This window comes from Lissotriton vulgaris, chromosome 2_1, assembly GCF_964263255.1.
Source record: "Lissotriton vulgaris chromosome 2_1, aLisVul1.2, whole genome shotgun sequence".
NCBI classification, from domain to species: Eukaryota; Metazoa; Chordata; class Amphibia; order Caudata; family Salamandridae; genus Lissotriton; species Lissotriton vulgaris.
In genome coordinates this window covers 757,145,332-757,165,651 of record NC_141687.1, presented here as the reverse complement: position 1 = coordinate 757,165,651, position 20,320 = coordinate 757,145,332, and the positions used below count along the sequence as shown (strand labels likewise).

At 41.1% G+C, this 20,320-nt stretch overlaps 1 protein-coding gene across 1 annotated transcript in view; it reads right to left on the bottom strand.

The window, feature by feature from the left end:
* Positions 1–20,320, bottom strand: part of HPS5 (HPS5 biogenesis of lysosomal organelles complex 2 subunit 2) — a 607,584-nt gene that overhangs the window by 364,327 nt on the left and 222,937 nt on the right. Inside the window, exons 10-11 of the mRNA XM_086956066.1 lie at positions 15,969–16,147; positions 8,392–8,550 (exon numbers count right to left, since the gene is read on the bottom strand). Of these exons, the coding sequence (XP_086812192.1) occupies positions 8,392–8,550; positions 15,969–16,147 (338 nt within the window). The remainder of the gene's footprint in view (positions 1–8,391; positions 8,551–15,968; positions 16,148–20,320) is intronic.

The following is a 20,320-nucleotide window of genomic DNA, read 5'->3' as shown; positions in this document are numbered from 1 at the left end:
CACTGTGTTCCTGCTAACCAGGTCCCCAGTGCCAGAGCTTTCTCAAAACTGTGCAATTGTTCCCCCAATTTTTCTAATGAGCAGGCGCTGCACCACACATCTTTTTATGGGCTGAATCACATTGTTTACTCTTCCCAATGGGAGCAGACGTTTCTGGGGCTGATGCACGTTTTTGCCAGACTGCTGTCACGACTGGCTGGTTTCAGGTCAGTCTTTAAAAAAGTTCAGGACTTGTGGAGGTTCACATACTTTTTCATTAGGTGGAGGTGACTGCTTTTGCTGTAGCTGAAAAATGTTCTTTTGTTATTTCTAGAATGCCTTGTGCTAGCGTTAACAGTGGTTTTGGTGATGCTCCCGGTTTAGAGCCTGAACTATCACAGAAACTGATGGCTGAGCAGTCTCTAGTAGGATATTGCGATTAGCAGCTGCTCTTGCTATGCAATGCTATGTGAAATTCTAAAGCATGTGGCTACCCTAAGGCTTCCCAGCGCTTGCTGAGTCATGCCATTGCTCCGAATCAGGTCTGGACATAAGTAAAGAGGTTTTAGTGTAATGGTAGAGTCCAGCCTTAAGGGTTTTCCTGAACCAAAGCTCATTGTCTAAGCATCTTAATGCTATGGGCAGTGTGTTCCAGAGTTTGGGAATGAGAAAAGAAAAGGACCTACCACCCCATCTGGCCCTGCGAATTCTATTCGCCTTCAGGAGTCGGCCCATAGAGGATCACAGTGCCCTGCTGGGGTTGTAGGGAGTCACAAGTACCCTGATCATGGAGGATCCCTTGGAATTAAGCCCTCTATGTGCTAGACAAAGTGTCTTAAATGTTATCCTTTCCTGAATGGGAAGCCAGCTGCTGCGTTTTGGATGACCTGGAGCCTTTTGATGACATATTTGAAGGAGCCTATATATAGGGAATTCCCGAAGTCCAACCAGGAGAGAACAAGGGATTGGACCACTATTCTCCTGGACACACTCGGAATGATGTCTAGGATTTTATGGAGAGGTCTGAGGGTGCCAAAGCAAGTTGACACACATTTTTCCTGGTGCATTTATGGAGAGGGACTTGTCAAGCCACATCTGGAGGCATTTTGTGGGGGAGGACGGAGTAGGTGGATTGCCCAGACATTCTGGCCATTCTGTAGATGGTTGGAGATCAAGTATGTTTCCCAGGCCTGGCAGTTCGGACAGGATTGTTCCCATGGGGAACAGGGTCAAGACTTATTTGCAAATGGCTGGGTTTAATTTGTAATGGCATGGGGAGCAAAAAAACAGAAGATTAGGCCCAGATCTCAGTACTGGAGTGAATGTTTGACATTGATCAGTATTCTGTCCGTCAATTGTTCTTTTTGCATTTGTCAGCCCGAGTGGGACAGGTATGCCCCAGCGTGGTCCTGTACTCTCCATGCCACTGGAGTCAAGCTAGCTCCCAGGATGCTTGTTTCCGGTCCAGGGAGGACCTGACCTAGTAGTTCGGGCTGGACTGTTCCCATGGGGAACAGGGTCAAGACTGATTTGCAGATGGCTGGGTTTAAACTGGAATGGCATGGGGAGCAAAAAAACGATGGATTTAGGCCCTGATCTCTGTACTGGGGCGAATGTTTGACATTAATAAGCATTCTGTCCATCAATTGGTTTTTTTTTTGCATTTGTTCCCCAGAATCATCAGCTCTGTCTTTTTCATTTTCAGGTTTAAACAGCAGTTTGCCATCCACTTGGACACAGTTTCCAAGAAGGGACACAACTTATGGTGCTGTGGACCTTTCCTCTGAGAAAGGTAGCAGACGAGTTATGTTTCGTCAGTGTATGAGACGGTCGATAGCCCAAAGCTCTGAACAGTATCCGCTAGCGGGTGCATGCACAGGTTAACAAGCATTTGCAATGCAATAGGTCTTGCATTTACGCTAGTTCGAGTTTTAACTATTGGCATTGTAAATCACAATGCATTTTCTTTATGTTTTAAAAACATAAATAATAGGCATTGTCATTTGCAATGCCAATTGCTTAAATTCGCATAAATGCGAGACCTATTGCATTGCAAATGGTAGGCATCACGGACAACGGGAGGGAGGGAAGGTGTGGGGGCTTGTTTAAGAAGGCACGGACAACAGGAATGAGGGTGTGGAGGGGTGTTAAAAAAGGCACGGACAACTGGATTTTAAGAAGGCACGGACAACGGGAGGGCGTGTGGGGTAAAGAAGGCGCGGGGGAGTGGTGGTACAGAAGGCACGGAGGGCGGGAGGGACTTCGGAGTTATAATGAAGGCACCAAGGACTGAATGTAAGGAAGGCATGTCATGTCTCCAGAAAGAGAAACACAATACAGAAAATAGTGCTTAAAGAATAAATAACAGGTACCATGTATCAACCGAAGTAAAAGGGCCAGTCGCCATGGGAGGTGACAAATGAAGAGGAGGCTGTACTAAGGAGGGACTAGCAAGCCTATCTACGAATCAGAAGCCAGCACTTAGGAAGGACAATGTCACAAGCCAATGACAAATATGGGCGGAGAGTGGGCGGAGCTTCTATTACCTACTCCTCTACAACAAGTCTCCCAGAGCAGCGCATGCATGCTGACTCTAGCTCGATCTAAAAAATATGGGGCAAAGGGAAAAGTCCAGCGGGACCCTACACTTCAAGGGAAGGATGTCAGAGTAGCATGAGTTCTCCCAAATTTGGAATGATCTGTCCTTCAAGAAGGAGGTGAGCCAATTAGGAGCAATGTTCTTTATTCCGGCTTAACCCTTTCTGTGTATGAGAATCTCATGATCGAGCGTGTCGAACGCTGCTCTTCGGTTCAGGAAAATAATAGCAGCTGTTCCTCTCTGGTCCAGCAGCATTTTTAGGTCAGCCATGACTGTGAGGGGGCAGTTTTGTACTGTGTTGTGGAGAGAATGCCATTCCCTCAGTCGTAGGTGCATTATTGTCCAGCGTAAAAGGAACTAAAAAATGGTCTTTCAATGTCATAGGGCGCTATTTTTTACTATTATTATATGTTCATTGTGTCCGGATCAAGGAGGTGTCCTCTGTCATGTGCTGGACCTTCTACTCTTTGCCTTAGCTGAATGGTCTCCAGGTCATGTATTATCCCTGCCAAAAGCTATTTGAACATTGAAGTCTCCAAAAAGGGTAATATTAGTTTTTTCAATTGCAGGGATGGCCATAAAATCTGGGAAGGCATCAAACTTAGAGTAGGGTCCTGGGGGTCTATAAATGAATACCCCAGAGAAAGTGCATGTGGGTGACAGGTTTATGTGGTTCAGTTGGGGCATAGACAGACTTGCCTTTGATGTGACATCACTGCGCCCGCGGTCCAAGCCATGATTTGCGAGTGCTTTTTGGAAAGTTAGTATGTCATCCACTGGTGATGTTCTTGTTGGAGATGTAAGTGTGTAGGATGTGTGAGATACATCAGTACTAGAGTCAGCAGATCAAGAATCTAGTTTATGACCTTGTTCAGCTTCGTCATTATGGGACATGACGCTATGAAAGAGACCCTGCCACTGCTGGAGATATGACCATCAATGATAAATTAGAATGATGCTTTGGCATCAACTAGAATATTTTGGGGCTCTGACCTAGAGTATCTTGACTACTTCAAATAATAATGGAAATTACATGGGGTGGTCGGAGACCTCTTCTTTAACTGTGAGCATTTCGGCACTGATACACTAGACGTTGGAAGTGTTGTTTTACTAGGATGTTGAAAATGATGTACTCTCTCTGGATCTCACTCTCTAGGAGTCCTTGCTGGAAGGAGGCAGGCTTATTCCAGTAGGCTGGGATGGTTTTCCTGGTTTTCTGCTTGTGTGTTTTCAATCTTGTCTTTCAATCTAATGCCTTCCCTGTCTTTGAGAGTTCTAAAAAACAAATCTCACAGCTCTTGACAGAGTGTGCTGGGAGAAGGCAGACTACACAGAGCTTAAGAGCATCAGTGATTGCCTTTTTTCTACCACAGTGGGGAATTTTATAAAAAAGTGAAGGCAATGTGACTAAAAAGCCTATTCAGACTCAGTTTCAAACTGGTAAACTAGATGATAGATGAAGTAATACATCGAGTAAACAGGAAAACATTATTTCCGGACTGAAAAGGAGTTTTTTTTTGAGGTTTCAATGCCTCACAGGTGTTCAGTGATCCTTCTCTCATGAGCCAGAAAAAACAGAACTTGCTCTGGGAGGGAAACTGCTAGTACAAGTCACTGTGGGAAGTGGTCTCTCTCAGATTTTTAAAGAGACAATCTTAGGTATTTTTTCCATTCACATGCAATGTAGGCCTATATGACTACTTTTTAACCTTCATATATACATTGTAATTAGATGGCCTTGCATTTTAAGATGATGAAATACAGTCTACTGAATGTTCTTATTATTACATCAATGTGCAACGCCTCTGCTTCTTTTCATGGAAGCAAAATATGCAAAAAGGTGTTCTGAGGTCTGGGAACACGGTGGAGAATATTCTAGCATTTATGACTATCAAAGAAGACCATTCTATGAAGAAATATATATTTTGGTGCGAATCTTCCCCAAAGACCTTCCTTGCTCCATAAATCTTATATGGGTTAAACCTTATCTTTAACATGAAGCCTAAGCCATGTTCTTAGTCCCAGAATTATACCTCCTCCCCCAACTACAAATTGGAGTAGGCATGGCTTACCTTCTGTATCTGAGATGGGAAAAGGAGCACATTTAAAGAAAGACGTGCAAAAGGAGTCAATCAGAAGAAAATGAGCAGAATCCACAGGATTCCCTTTTGCATGATGCACTTGCAGTAGAAAACCCGACTGATGTTCTGCTTTTGCCAATGGTCTATGGAATTATTGGTATTTGGAGGGTGGAGGAATAGGCAAATATGTGCCAATTCATCCACAGCGTGTTTCCTGTTGACAGTGGAGGTGGTTAACTCTATGCAATATCTTGTTATTTTGTGTTTATGACGGTTTGTATGGAAGGACGGCAATATTTGGCAAAAGAATTGTCTATGGTCCAACTCCAAGTCAAAGCTAGGAAAACTGCCTTCAACATTGAAAAGCGGACATGTTTGACAGAAACCTGTGGAGCCCAACAATCCCAAATCTCCAGGTTTCCTACAGGTGCTCTCCATCTGGTGCCTGAGGCTACTGCCAATGAATATCACAATGAAAACGCATGGTCTGAATGTTATCCCAATAACCATGTGAGCGTTTTTTGTATTTTGCACTTGCCATCTACCAGACCTTCCCAGCTCCCTGTCTACCCTTTATTTGTTAACTATTATTTTGTACTGGGCTCATGTGAAGATAGCTCATGTTATGGTGTGAATGCATGATCACATCATTCCAAATAATTACACTATTTTCGACTGACATATAGTATAGGAGAATTTGATTTTAAAAGGCTAAAAATCTCTTTTGGGATGGCACTACCATCAACTTGGCTGAATCTATTTCTGGACTGGCAAAAGATTTCTTTTTCAAATTGACTATGAACCTTCACTGATGGAGCAACAAAATCACAGCATTAATACTGTCCTGTCATAGTATGAATTACATCTCCTTTACAAGCTTTTCATCTATCTAGGAAGACACAAGTATCAATTGACATTTGAGTTGCACTGCTACCAGCAACATATTCTGAATGTTCCTTGGCATATTGCATGCATGAGGATTGAAAGTTAAACTGATATTATTTCAACCTTAGATATTTTTGATGCTTGGGGTGCACCACAACATGAAAATGGGCGTCGTTGACCTGTACATTTTCCATGAAATCCAGCTCCTCATAGGAATAACTTCTTGAAACGTTGTTTTAACTTGTGTGCCATTCCTCAATTGTTCACGAAGCGCAAGTTTAATATTGTATAAGCATACCAAGCATAAGGATATATTTTTCTCCTCTTGCAGTACTTCTGATAGAAGTCATGATTATCTGTTACCATCTATGTTTTCTTCTGCTTTATGTTTGGTGGGGTTTGCAGCAATTCTATACAATAACCATTATGTACGTTTGATAGAAGCCTTTTGGCCAAGTTTGCCCTTGGCCACATTTCCAAACAAACACATATTGCCAACTGGTGCTTCATTGTTGCCGCAGATAGGAGGGAGAAGTGTATTGTAGTGTGCTGTGGAGGATTGGGTGGTAGTCTGCCTTCAAGCCATCTTGTATCCTACCCTTTAAAGGGTTACCCGGGGATGCAAACCCTTTGCTCTAGTAATATGATCACAGCTTATTTTCTAACTAGGTTTCATCACCTGTTTTTCCAAACAACTTCTCTCCATTTAGCTTAGCCAACTAAGGCTTCTAATCACTCTCCCGGTCCATAGTTCCATGCTTGCAGTATCTGCAACATCAAGGGAGGACTAAACATATATGAGAAATTGTTTCATTTTTAAGCATAATTGCTTTAACCCATTTTCTATGATTTTCCAGAAGATGATGCAAAATCTCTTGAATCTTCTTTGCTAAAACATATATATGTTTAAAAGTGCTGTGAAGCGTGCAAATTCCAAACTGAGAAGGCTGTTGCCCTTTTCAACTTTTTACTCACTGCATCTAAGAGTTTGCTTCCGTTTTCTGGTACATTAGTTGCACCTAGGTTCGTTGACCTTCTCATTAATGTCATTAATGCAACATGACTTTTGTGGCGAGGCCCTGTTTTTCTTCTCCATTCTAGGTGTACCTGCCTTGTTGGTAGCTGGGGGTTTTGAAGACCTTTCTACCCTGATGCATGACATTTAAAAGTATAAATATATACTGACTCTTTTTTTGCAATGGATGTTGTGTTTCTAACAAAAAACAGGCTTCCTTGTCCTCTAGCTCCATCTGAACCCTGAAGGTACCTCTTTTGAACACTGCATTATACGAAGACACATCATATTTGTTTGTTATTACTTGAGCAAGTCTCTATCTGTGATTCAGGTGAGTCTGCATGTAAATGTTCCCAAATGTGTTTCTCCTTTAATACTATCGAAATAACGTTCTTCATGATCTGACTGCCATAGCATTGCCATGTGTCTTATCTGCTTCATTTGTTTTATGGGTACAAAGTGGGGATAGCACTGGAGTGGCTGTATCTTACATCACCCTCTCACTTCAGCCTCATACTGCTAATAGCAATTTTAAGCATCTATTTTTAGCGGAACTAGTAGAGATATTTTGCCAACATATACCCATGCCATATATAAGAATAATAACACTATATGAACTGAGAGAGTGATTTTTTTGCCATAGCAAAAGACAAGTGGTCTTTTTATAAAGTATTGCCATTTTATAGTTTCTAGCTTTTTAATAAAAATGATATCTTTGTAACATAAACTAACAGACAGGAAGACTGGAAAATTCCACCCTCTACACATGTCTGTGTCCCCTCCTCCCCATCCCCCACCCTCTTGTATTCACAGTTACCACTGGACCTCACCAAGAAACAGATTATTACATCTTTTTCTTATTTTTTCCTCGAAAAGAAACATTTTTTCAGAGGGATACACACTTAGAGACACTCACAAACTCATATCACCTTTTCACTTTGGTCCTGAAGAAAGCCCATCTGACCTACATAGGTGACAAAAGGGCTGAAACATGTCGACCCCTTTTTAAAGACTTTTAGAGTGCGAGAGATCCCTAATCAAATCTCAAGATGCACCACCTCAGACTTTTAACCAATATCTCGAATCAAGACTTATTAAATCAATTCCTGGCTGTACGAGTATTTTTTAGGAAGAGCCACGAGTGACCCCTACAATATCACTGATCACCACTGTTCTAACCAGGGGTACACCTCCGGGTGGAGGAAGCATGATCACTAACCCCATGATGATGCAGTCACGTGAATAGAAGGCGGAGAACCAAGATATACCGCCAACTCCATCTTTTACACGTGAATGAGGGTTTTTATTTGGACACAGTAACACGAGATTTGCTAACCCAGGTTATGCTGGATAAGTGATCCATTCCCTACATGATTTTTTTGATACTGAACCAAGGAAGCTGAATGGATCGCAGCTTCTTCTTTCTCCCTCTTCTTTGATTATTTATTCCATTATACAACAGGTCCACAAAATCCAGAATTCTTAGCAAAAAACCTGAAGTACAACAACACATAACCCATTGACCTGGGAAACATGACAGCTATGCATGGCTGTCACATACATAGGCATTGTTGGCTTGCGGTCAAAGTCATTAGGGGGTTTCTGGCACTGCCTACGGTAAAATATCAAAAGTAAAACTTTCAACATGGGGATATTACTAGATTCAACTACTAAATGACAGAATAGATAAATAGCATTTAGAGTAAGTTCACAATGCAAAACGGGTACAGCTGTTCCCACATTCTGAAAATGGAGGCACCTTTAAGTTACATTTAATTCCTAAAAAACTCAATGTGTAAAAGGTAGGGTCAGGGGTTTTATAAAGCACTTACATGCGATGAAATACTGCTTCTCCGGCTGCTACATGCAGAGTCAAATGGTTCAAGCTTTGTAATCATCTCCTCAAGTTGGTCAATGACATCAGACTGGGCTGTGGGATCCAGCTGAGTTTTCAGGTGTTCCAGTCTTTCTATTGACAAAAGTTTTCTTGCCTACAAAATCAAAGCATCACTTTTCAAAATGGTAGGTGCATGGTTCTCCAATACTTCTGACTCAGGCATTACACCTCCATGAAAAAGAATTTCACAATACTTTCATCTCATTGTCTCATTTAATTAGTCTAACTGGCATATCTAATAATGAGCAAACGTACTAAGGCTCACGTTTGCATAATCCTCTCCCGACATTTTAAAGCTGGCATTTTCACTTCAAGCTCTTTCAGCTTCTTTCAGTCCCTTCACATAAAGACAGTGTATTTTGGTACACTCCAGACTGCTTTTATTGTCATGTAATAAAGTCAGTGAAACAATTGAATATTCAAATCAGAATTTAGAAAGTTCACTTCACAAGATCTGCTGGTCTTTGCTGTACACAAGGAAACATTACTTGTTTCTAATATTTCTGGAGTGCAGTAGTCTCAAACTTGTTCTCAAAGGCTGTAACAAGTCTCATTACCTAAGAGTGGGACAGTATCATCTCAATTGATTATCAAATACCAATGATTTTCTTCCAAAAATAACAAGCTGGGTGTAATATGGACAGCAACGGGTGTAATGCCAGAAAACCAATATATATCTCCTACAAATCTTGGCCACCCAGGAGCCAATACCAGGATAAACACCTATCCTCATTCTGCTATCGCAGAGGAGGAGTGAGAGAAACCATGCATCTCCTTTATCAGTGCAGACTCGCTCTTGGGTACAACAGCAGCTAACAATTGTGGTGGGAGACCACCCAGCCGCTCCAGTCCCAGAATATTGAAAAGAAGGCAGGTCCTCCGTTCACAAGGCCTTTGGATGGCTGACATGTTACAAAGGAAGGAGAGGGTGAAGCAAACATTTGAACGGGCCAGAGTCAGAAAGTGTTTGTCCGACCTTTTGGGGCCAATCAGGGTGATGCATGTGGACAGAGCCAAACAGATCAGCCTCTTAGAGTAAATTATTTTAGGATCCAGCAGAGTGAAGCGGTCAGCCTGGCCTAAATACTGTGCACAGAGATGACAGCCTGAGACAAAAGGGGAAAGGGTGTGCAAGACGCACCAGGAGCTCCCTAATTGTAGCCTTTTTCTACCCTTTGCACGAACGTGGGGCTTGAAGTGAGAAAGAAAGGGTAGGGTAAGTATCTAGGTCATCTCCTGGTCATATTAAAGAGAGGAAAAAGGGTGAGGAAGGCAAGACATAATAGCAGTTCTCTAAAGGCAGACCTTATTTTCTCTATTCTAGGAACCTGGGTCTTACTTGGACTACCCCTAATATAATTACACTGATATGAAAGTTATTCCCTTCCTCCAACTTAGGAACTGGTCAACACCCAATTCACCTAGTTCATTACAAAACTAGACCTTTTCCTACAGACTATATAAATAATATTCCTCTGAAAACAAAGTTAAAGACATACTTTAATACCTCCTTTCTCGATACAAAAGCTCAGATCCAGAAAGGCCCATACCTAATGTAAAATTTGAATAAAACATTTCACACCTTCTGTGGTGTACTTGAGTATTTATGGGAAGAGTACCACTGTTTAGTTTTTGACCATGCGTCACGATGGTTCAGGTTTGCATTATAAGCAACAGATATAACAAGTTCCACAAACTAAGACAAACGTATTACTAATTGCTACATGTCTTGAAGTGGTTAGTCCAGAACTCACACGTTTGACAGGTAGTACCAAGCTCTATATGACACAAAAAGGAAAATGTTATTTACCCTCCATACTCAAGATCAAGATTAAAGGAAGGTATAAAGCACTGCAGAATAATGGGGAGACAAATCAACAAGGCTCAAGGATGCCCTCTATAACATCAAAAGATATAGGGAGTGTGGATGAAATACAGGGGGCACAGAGGGGGCTACTATAGTGAAGAGGGGGAGGAAATGGGACAGACCGGGTAACAACCGAATTCATTTTCATAGTAGAAATACAAATATAAAAAGATTACATATATATATAATGTAATTGCTTTAGATGCTATTTAAAAGGGCAATAAAATATTTCTATGATAGAGTTGACCCTGGAATCCTTGACCAGAAGTGGAAGTTCCAGTACTTTAGCATCCTTGCAAATAATGTAAATATGACAACCTCTTCAGTAAGGTGCAAGAAAGACCCTCCAGTTCAAGTTCAGGAAACATGTCCTGCCCACAGGCATTATAGAAATCAAGGTAGAGACTGTCACCCATTAAGTGCGAGGATGGGGAGCTTACCCACCTCACTACTGGCATCTTCAGTGTGAGGTGGGCATCTGGATGTTAAAAGCAGGAAAGACAGTTTTGGGGGTGTGTGAGGAGCACTCCAATTTAAACTTTTATTCTCACTCGAATCTAATGGTGCTGCAACTATTCAGGTTTGTCACGCCTGTGGTTTATTAACTAGTTATGATGGGATGAACTCTCATCTAGTTGCGCACTGTGCACTTGGTGTTGTCCTACACCTTAATTGATTATACACTTTCAACTATGTATACAATTGTTAATCAGTTATTTATTGTCATAATCTGATTATCTTCGATCAATCAACTTGTATTACATTCCATAATCTTTATGCAATTGTGATCAAAAAATGTCCACAATATTTTTTCAATACATTATGCAATATTCACTGTGATTACACTTTATAACCAATAATAACATTTTACATTTCACATTTTATCAATTCCTGCCCAATGCATTTCGCCACTGAATAGTGCCTTCATCAGGGGCTGATCTGAAAAAATAAATAATAATTATCTGATTATCTTCAATCAATCAACTTGTATTACATTCCATAATCTTTATGCAATTATGATCAAAACATTTCCACAATCTTTTTTCAATACATTATGCAATATTCACTGCGATTACACTTTATAACCAATAATAACATTTTACATTTCACGTTTTATCAATTCCTGCCTAATGCAATTCGGCACTGAATAGTGCCTTCATCAGGGGATGATCTGAAAAAATAAATAAAAAACAAAATGTGTTTTGTTTAACGTGTGCCATGGGAGTGATTACTTGTAAATAATACCATTTCATACCTTTCTGTGTTGTTTGCGTGATCAGTCAGCTGAAATAAAACCACGACACCTATTGTTATATTTTGAGAAATACGATGTTAGTTCTAAGCCATAAGAGCCATAACTTCATGCTTACCCAATGATTTCTGGGACTTGTTGTTCTCTGGGAAGAAATTATATGAAACCTTGCGGTTCATTGTAACACTACATATGTTTTCTAACATCGGTTCGTTTTATAAAAATAAGATCGAGTAGTTGGTCCCGTGTAACGTATAAATTATTCCAGGAGTAATCTCATCTTTTATCCAAGGATAACGTCATATCCCGTAGATATAAGTACAATTCCATAAGAACGTTGTACACTATAAAATGGCGCTTTGAAATATCACCCGCTTTAGATGCACATTCAGTCTTTAGTACGTCGTTAGTGTCTATTACGCAGCGCGAACCAGTAAATGGTAAATATGAGTAATACGCCTTGAGTTCGCTAACTACGTCAGTAGAACTCAACGCGAGTAGACGTTTAAGAACAGCGACGGCAGTAACTACAGGTACTATTTCCCCTCATTTGGTTTCCCTCGTCACGCAATTCGTTTATCTTTTTTGTAGGAAGAAAATATTCTTATCCGACGGTTAAGACAAGTATCCAATCGTGATTTTAAACAAATATCTAAACGCCCTATTATGCGTTTACAGGTCGTTATAACCAGTCAAGATAAGGTAGGACCTATTAATATTTAATCTTCACAATTATTCATCCCTTGATATAAAGGAATGATTACAATTAACCGCAAGGCTTTCATATAATTTCTTCCCAGAGAACAACAAGTCCCAGAAATCATTGGGTAAGCATGAAGTTATGGCTCTTATGGCTTAGAACTAACATCGTATTTCTCAAAATATAACAATAGGTGTTGTGGTTTAATTTCAGCTGACTGATCACGCAAACAACACAGAAAGGTATGAAATGGTATTATTTACAAGTAATCTCTCCCATGGCACACGTTAAACAAAACACATTTACAAAATTTGTATTTTATTTATTTTTTCAGATCATCCCCTGATGAAGGCACTATTCAGTGCCGAAATGCATTGGGCAGGAATTGATAAAATGTGAAATGTTATTATTGGTTATAAAGTGTAATCACAGTGAATATTGCATAATGTATTGAAAAAATATTGTGGAAATTTTTTGATCACAATTGCATAAAGATTATGGAATGTAATACAAGTTGATTGATTGAAGGTAATCAGATTATGACAATAAATAACTGATTATACACTTTCAACTATGTATACAATTGTTAATCAATTAAGGTGTAGAACAACACCAAGTGCACAGTGCGCAACTAGATGAGATTTCATCCCATCATAACTAGAAAAGCAGGAAAGGGCATCAATGCTGGTGAAATGTGGAACATACAGCAAAGCTGCACAGAGAGGGTCATACTAAAAAGAAGCACATAACTGCTCCTTTACTGGGGTATAAATGAACAGCATCTGAAAGGCGCAAAGAGCTGACAACAGAACTGGAACCAGTGGTGTTGCGCATGGTATCAGCAACCATGCCATAGCAACTAGTAGTTGCACTCAGCTCCAAAATGGCATTTGGACAGTTCTGAATGGCAATGAATGACATCAATGCCACTGACAGAGAAACGACTGAGGTCCTGAAGGCTCCATGAGGCAAGCAGGTGCTCCACTGGGAGGTGGAGCAGCATACTGGAGCATGGCCCAAGTGAAGGTCGCCGCTTGCTGCAATTTGTCCAACATCGTCAGACTCTCATCAATCAATCAGGGTTCTTATAGAGCATGGCTAATCATCTGTCTGAAGGTGCTAGGGGTTCCGCAGTTCAGTGGAAGGGCCAGGTCTTGAGGTCCTTCCTGAATTGAGGCAGTGAAGGTGATTGCCTGAGATGTAGAGGTGGCGAGTTCCAGGTCTTCGCAGCGAGGTAGGAGAATGATCTTCCCCCGGATGAGGTCTTGCGGATCAGTGGGATAGTGCCAAAGGCAAGTCGGGCAGAGCAGAGTTGTCTAGTAGGGGTGTAGAAGGAGAGGCGCTGTTTGAGGTACGCAGGTCCGGTGTTGTGGAGGGCTTTGTAGGCATGTGTAAAGAGCTTGAAGGCGATTCTCCCAAAGTATGTGGTCACCAGTGCTGGCGAGGAAGACAGTAAGGCCAAAGATAGACATAGCCAACATTTGGACAAGTCCTTGGAATGGGAGTGATACCTATGGTGCAGGATTATACAGGAATTCCTGAGTGTAACGTTTGTCTGCTTTTTGTGGCAGAGTCCTTGGACTGCTCTCTCCTGGACTTACGCAATGAAGGGCACCTAGTAAGGAAATGGTCTCGAAGCACAATATGCTTGGCTTCACTCTCCTTGATGGCTTTGGAATGAGCACGGCTACACAGGAACCTAAGTCATATAAGAGAACTAGACACCAGAAACAAGTATAAAACTACTTAAACTTATTCCTCTGGAGGGTGAAATGACCCTGGAAAAAGGAACAGTACCCTAAAATAGAGTTTTTAACGACAGGTAAAACTAAAGACAGGAGCTCGGGATACACGCTAAAGGGAACAGAAAAATGGAGCTGAAGTCCAATCACAGGGTGTCATCATGCATGGCTCCATCACATTTGAAGGATGTACAGCAGCCACCTCTGGAGTAAGGCGGCAATACTAGCTGGCCCCTGGGAGGTACTGTAAATTTTCCAGTTCTGGTGCCTGGAAAGGATTCATAAGGTGAGGAACCTGTAGTAAAATGTGACCAGCAGAAATGGTTATTCAAATCCGTTCCTTGCAGTCCAAAATTAAAGCCATGCTGTCAAACAGAACTTTCTCAAAGCAATGAAATGTAATCCAAGACTTTGTTTTAAAATATTTTGTAACATCTTTTACTTAATCTAATGGGTATTCAGTAAAATCACTAATACCAGCCGAAACAGAAGCTTGGGCCATTCAGTTGAATAACAGTTTTGGCTCCAAAATATCATCTTACAATATTACTGACTTAACATTATGGCTCTCTTTTCTTTCACCAGTTCCAACGTTGTATAAATGGGAGAGAGATCTGCATGAGGGCAAATGGCCCAGGGAGTTTATATATATATACAAACTATGAAAACACTTTGCTGTAGCACTAGCTTAGCAAACATTCCTCTGCAATGCAGCCCACTTCCAGCAATTCACTGAAATCATTTAATTCTGCCCAGACACAACCTCAATTTCCTCCTTTTAGGGGACTCCTGCATCATGTGAGTCTCCACCCTCAGATGCAGCTGTCATCCACCCTCCGAACTGCAATGTCTCCGTTCACTTTGGCCCAAATGCAAACAACATGTATGCCAGCTATTCGCTATCACCAGTAGACCTCTTTGGTCCATCTTTCAAAAATGCACGTGAGACTCCCCGTTGTAATGCCTTTTGACAAAACAAGGGGAAGCCCAGCATCCAGCCTTGGAAAGAAGTCTCCAAAGCATCTCAAACATCAACAGTATCCACGATGCTAGAAGAAGGCTAAAAAGCGATACCAAAAAAACATTACCAGAGCCCAATACATTACCAACACATACATTTACACTTAAAGTTGGAAAAAAGAAACACTGACTTGCTATTCTTCACATATAACCCAGACCTCTTCACTGTGGAAAGTGCTGTGATAAACAAGAGTTTAGAAAACCAACAAGGCCACAGAATCTAAATGGTAATCAGTACTAGCCGATTTTACCGCCACTGTATGGATGAACGCGACGTCTCAGCAAAAAAAAAGGCATGCTTTTAAATCAAGAGCGACATTTTCTATTTTTAGACGGATCACTACTGTAAATCATTTAACTGCTCACATGATGGCATAATATTAGAATACTCAGCAGGCCCTTTAACAATCATTCGTAGTAGAGTTCAGTTTATTGTTTTACTTCTATATTTTATTCTTTCCTAGGGACCTAGGTATGTTATAATGTACTATATGTGAACACTAATCAGGGCATCATAATACCCACTGCTTACTTTATGTAAAAACCGATCATAACATTACAATTTCTACTCCTTAGAGAGAATTATTTGTTTCTAAAATTCTGTTTTCACAGTTTTTGGAAGTAGGAGCATAGTGTAGCACTCCAGGATGTCCTGATTTTTCAGCCTAAGCATGGACTTTAAGGATGCAAATGATTTGGTTACAACTTGAATGCCACTGAGGCATCTGTTAATTTGGATAACCAGTCACACTATATGCACACATATACACAGCTTTTACTCGATGCTGTCATTATGGCAGGCTACATTTTTGGGAATAAAACTTAAAAATGTAACTCATTCTCTAATCTCCAAAGCAAAATCAAAATACCATAAGTGTACATATTTGTGATATGCTGCATACAAAAGATGGAATGTACATCTTCTACTTACTCTGCTGGAAACAATAGAATTTTGGAACAGGCAGCAGACCCTCGCAGCAATACTCCAGAAGCCCCGCTTTAGCAGACGGTCAATACAGCGCTCCACTTGCATGAGTGAAAAATGAGAGACTTTTCCATCGGTGTGAAGGCAAAATAGCTCATTTTTAAAGACACAAATATCTTGGATATCTAAAGCAAAAACAACACAGATTCACATTTTTAGTAGTTACTCCAGATAGCAGGCAAAGGTATTCTATGTCCTTTATGTTACCACTAAGACTCCCACCCCAGGAATATTACAGTAGCTGCAAAGTTTATTAATAACCCAATGCTCATTTAACCCTACCATGTTTGCACACAATCAAGATTCTCTAGAATGGTAAATGAATAAGATACAGACGTAAACAATGTAAAGCTTGTGCAAAGTGATTTGGGTGAAAAGGGCCAAGATGGGAGCAACAGGGAATGAAGGTCCACGTGGAAACAGCTTCTTGGAGAGAGAATAAGTGCTATATAAGAATCGGTCACTAGATGTTTATTTGGTTTAAAACAATATAAAACGTTGCATAAAAATACTTTGCATTAAAAATGTCTGCTGCTAACGTGATAAGTAGCGGTGGGCGGTAAACTCCGCTACTTCGGCAGAGTTCAAATAGTTTTGCCCACTCCACTTGGAGAGTGAAATTCCATAAAAACTGCACCAACCGCGGTGTGGTAGAGCTTTGTATTGCATGAGCAAGAAAATAAAGCCCAAGACCACCTCATAGCAAGATTTTTCTACATGGGCGGTCGCGCCAGGTTGCTACTGCTCGTGTTGAGAAAGGGGTCGCTCGAGGGGGAAAATATATTTGAGCGGCAGAAAGGAGAAGCGCCCTTTGGCACAGCATGTGGTCCCGCGCGCACTGATTTACAGCATGGGACAAGCTCCAGGCGCTAAAAAATTTGCGCAAGCAGTGCAACATAGGTGAATTCTGCCACTCACAGAACTCTGCATAATCTCGCTGAGTTTTTAGGTAACTCCTCGGAATTCCACAGAGGGAAACTATGCGAGTTCCGTCCACCCTAATGAATACAGCATCAACAGCTATTAAACACATACATCTAACGCAAAAACGTCCCTAAATATATTCAGTAAGTAAATTAAAGCACTATATACAATACAACACTACAGAGATTTGAGCACCAATTTATCAATTGAGGAAACCATACATAGCCTACGCTTTCAGACAGAAAATCTACAAATTGTTTATTTACACCTGCTTCACTCTAGACAAGCATTCAAAGTTCAGGCTCTTGATTTACCCTGCAGCTGACTGAAATCTGCTCACCCTAACATAAATAAGATATACCATAATTATGTTAATGGATTACTACAGGCACTAACGCCTTGGTGTGGTCTAGCTTCCAAATATTGCTGTGTGTGCAATGTTCACATACACAAAGATAAGATAAAATGCATAGTAGCCTGACATGATCCTCCATCCCAGACAGAAGAGTTTGACAGGGAGCAGCATTTAGGAAAACCAAGAATATGCCTGAAGATCCCCGGTCTGAATCCTTTGAAAAGATTTACTCACTTCTTACTTCCTCTCGAGGGCGGGTGCAAAATTTCAAAATATCAAAGATTAGGTTTAGCATACCAACAGTTTTTGGCATTATTTTTCAAAGAGTATGGGCTGTGAATTTACATTTTATAGTTAGTGCTGTGGTGACCACAAAGATAATCTCATCAAAGAGGAGTGTTAGGTCAGATCAGAAATTAAACGGTATTTAATGTGCCAGAATTCACAGATTATACAATAACATTTGGGTTAACTTTCCCCCTTTCTAAACATTTATGATTTGAGCTTAAAGCCGTACGGTTATGTCTAACTATATTACACGGGGAATAAAATGTTTCATAAGCTTGTTCACGGTCTCCACAAAGTTGCTCTTGGTCGATTCTACTATTTGGCTAATTGTGAAATCCTTAATTCTGTGCAGAATGTTACGTTTAATCAAGATATTGAAAATCACAAACCTTACACTTTGTGCCCTTTGGATAGGTCTGGTTCAGTGTTAAATGGGGAAGCAACCATTTCATTTCACTAGTTCTGAATAAACCATATAACCTAGCTCAGTTTGGCCCCTATTCACATGCTCCTGATCCTCCAGCATAAGCACTGGCACTGCGAAAAAGCCCTCAAATAAAACTCAATCCCCAAAAAGGAACCTTAGTTGTTTTTCCAATGATCTCGACAGGCACTCAATTGGACCACAAACTCATGTAGCCAAATAATTTCCAATGCCAAATTGGGTGAACAGCGGATACTCCAAATGTTTACAATAACCAACTTAGCACCTGAGGTAATTTCCAAACCCTGAATATTGTTTAAAGCAGTATCCAATACAGCAAGTGAAGTGGACAAAATCATTTAATCAGACTAAATGCTCCCAGTTTAGTTTCTTCTTGGTCAGTGAAGGAAAGCCATTAATGGCAAATAGTTGACATCCATCAAGAAACAGGGAGAACAAGTTCACTAAAATGTCAGGAAAAGATTGTGCTTAATAAATTTCACCTATGAGTTGGTAGCAAGTATGGGCTGTAATCCCTTTAATATTCACAACCAAACTCTCAGGACAGCAGTATGATGGACTTCACTGCAGTGGAATGCAATAAAAAACGTTACCATTAGGGTGTTTAGAGAATTAGCATTAGACTGTTCTGAACCCCAAACATGAATCGGGGGAAGCCCTTGCCTCAGTAGCTATAACTATAGGGTCTCTTATTACTGTTACGGTGTCTTTGGGGTGTGTGGGCGCCAAGGTTTCCATCAAAATTATAACCATTAACACATGCCTGCATCTCCTTCCTATATGTTACCCTGTTAAGTTCCTTGACATGCATACCAGGAGTATATCTACTGCCTTCTTCTAGTCAATCAACAAGGTCCAGGGGGTCGAACCTGTTGTACACTGAAACATTAAACGAATCTAGGATACATGGGGCACAAAGGAGGAAGGTTCTTGGCAGATAGGGCCAACCTTGGTAGGGGCTCCAAGGGGGGCTTACAGAAATAACCCAGGGGAAGTAGACTCACCCCAGAACCCCTCATATATCCAAAGCCAACATTGACTAACAATTTATGAACAACTGTTGGATCTCTGAAATTTATTCCCACAGTCTCCTTTGCCACCCCACAGGCCAAGTGAACAGAATATTATTAGCCATCGAGGTTGGAAAGTTCCTACACTTTTTCCAATAAATTATGGCACTTATTGCTCAATTCCGTGTGAGTTTCCTTCAGTCCACCCATTAAACCAAGAACCCCAGTCATCACAACCACATAAGGGCACGCCTCTGAAGGCAGATCAATTGTCACAAGGTCCTTAATTAGAAGGGTAAGTGTGTCAGCCACTTTACTTCTAGCTGAAGTGCCGCGAGGATCTCGATGGAAGGACTCAAGCGTGCGGTTGTTGCAATGCAAATAGCTGCATTCTCCAAGCAATGGATGTGCCTGCATTTCTTCCATGGGCAAGGGATTTTGAGGCCCCGGGGATACCATCTCCTGCAAGTGGTGCTATGTGAGAGGATGTGGCTTCTGGCTGGGGGCATTCTAAATGTATATTGGCTTTGGTGATATAGATTACCCAAGATTAAAGGACAGTTATTTTATCCAGAAGAGGGGTAAGTTCTAAACGTATCAACCCTTTTAGTTGATCCTTCACAGCACTCACAAAATCATCTAGCCAATCCAGTTTGGGTGCGACTGACCTTTCCCTTCCTTTTAATTGGACAGTTCTGCATGTTTTAGCCTTGGATTTAACAGGCAGTGTAGGCGTTTATACAGCACCATTAGAGAAGTGCTTATTGGAAGCAACCCAATTAGGTTTATACCCATGTTGGAGTGGATCCTGTGGGTTCTTCCACTCCTCTATGGGGGGGGGGGGGGCTAGTTAGTGTGATACCTTGATTACAGGCAGTATCAATTTCAGTAGCAGCTCAATTTCTGTGTGATCTTTTTCAGAGGGGTTGGTATTATAGGTACTATAGGATTATTCTCCACCATCCCCAAGTGATAGTCTCTTCTCCATGAGTTATATCTCAGTGGCTATTACACATATAGCCCTTTGGAGCATTTTTATCAATGCTTGTTACTTTCGCAGGTGGCTGGGTCGCAAGTCCCCCACTAGTACACTTTTATTTCCCTATCATGAAGAAACTTCTTAAGCCAAGTAAGGTTAGGAGATTTCAATAAAACTCACCCCTGCATAACGCTGAAATTGTACAGCGACTTGCCAAGAGGTGTGGCCCAGACTAGCTTCGTTTGGCCACAGAGAGGAGCTCCAGCGGGATCTAGTAAGAGTCTCTGGACGAAGAGG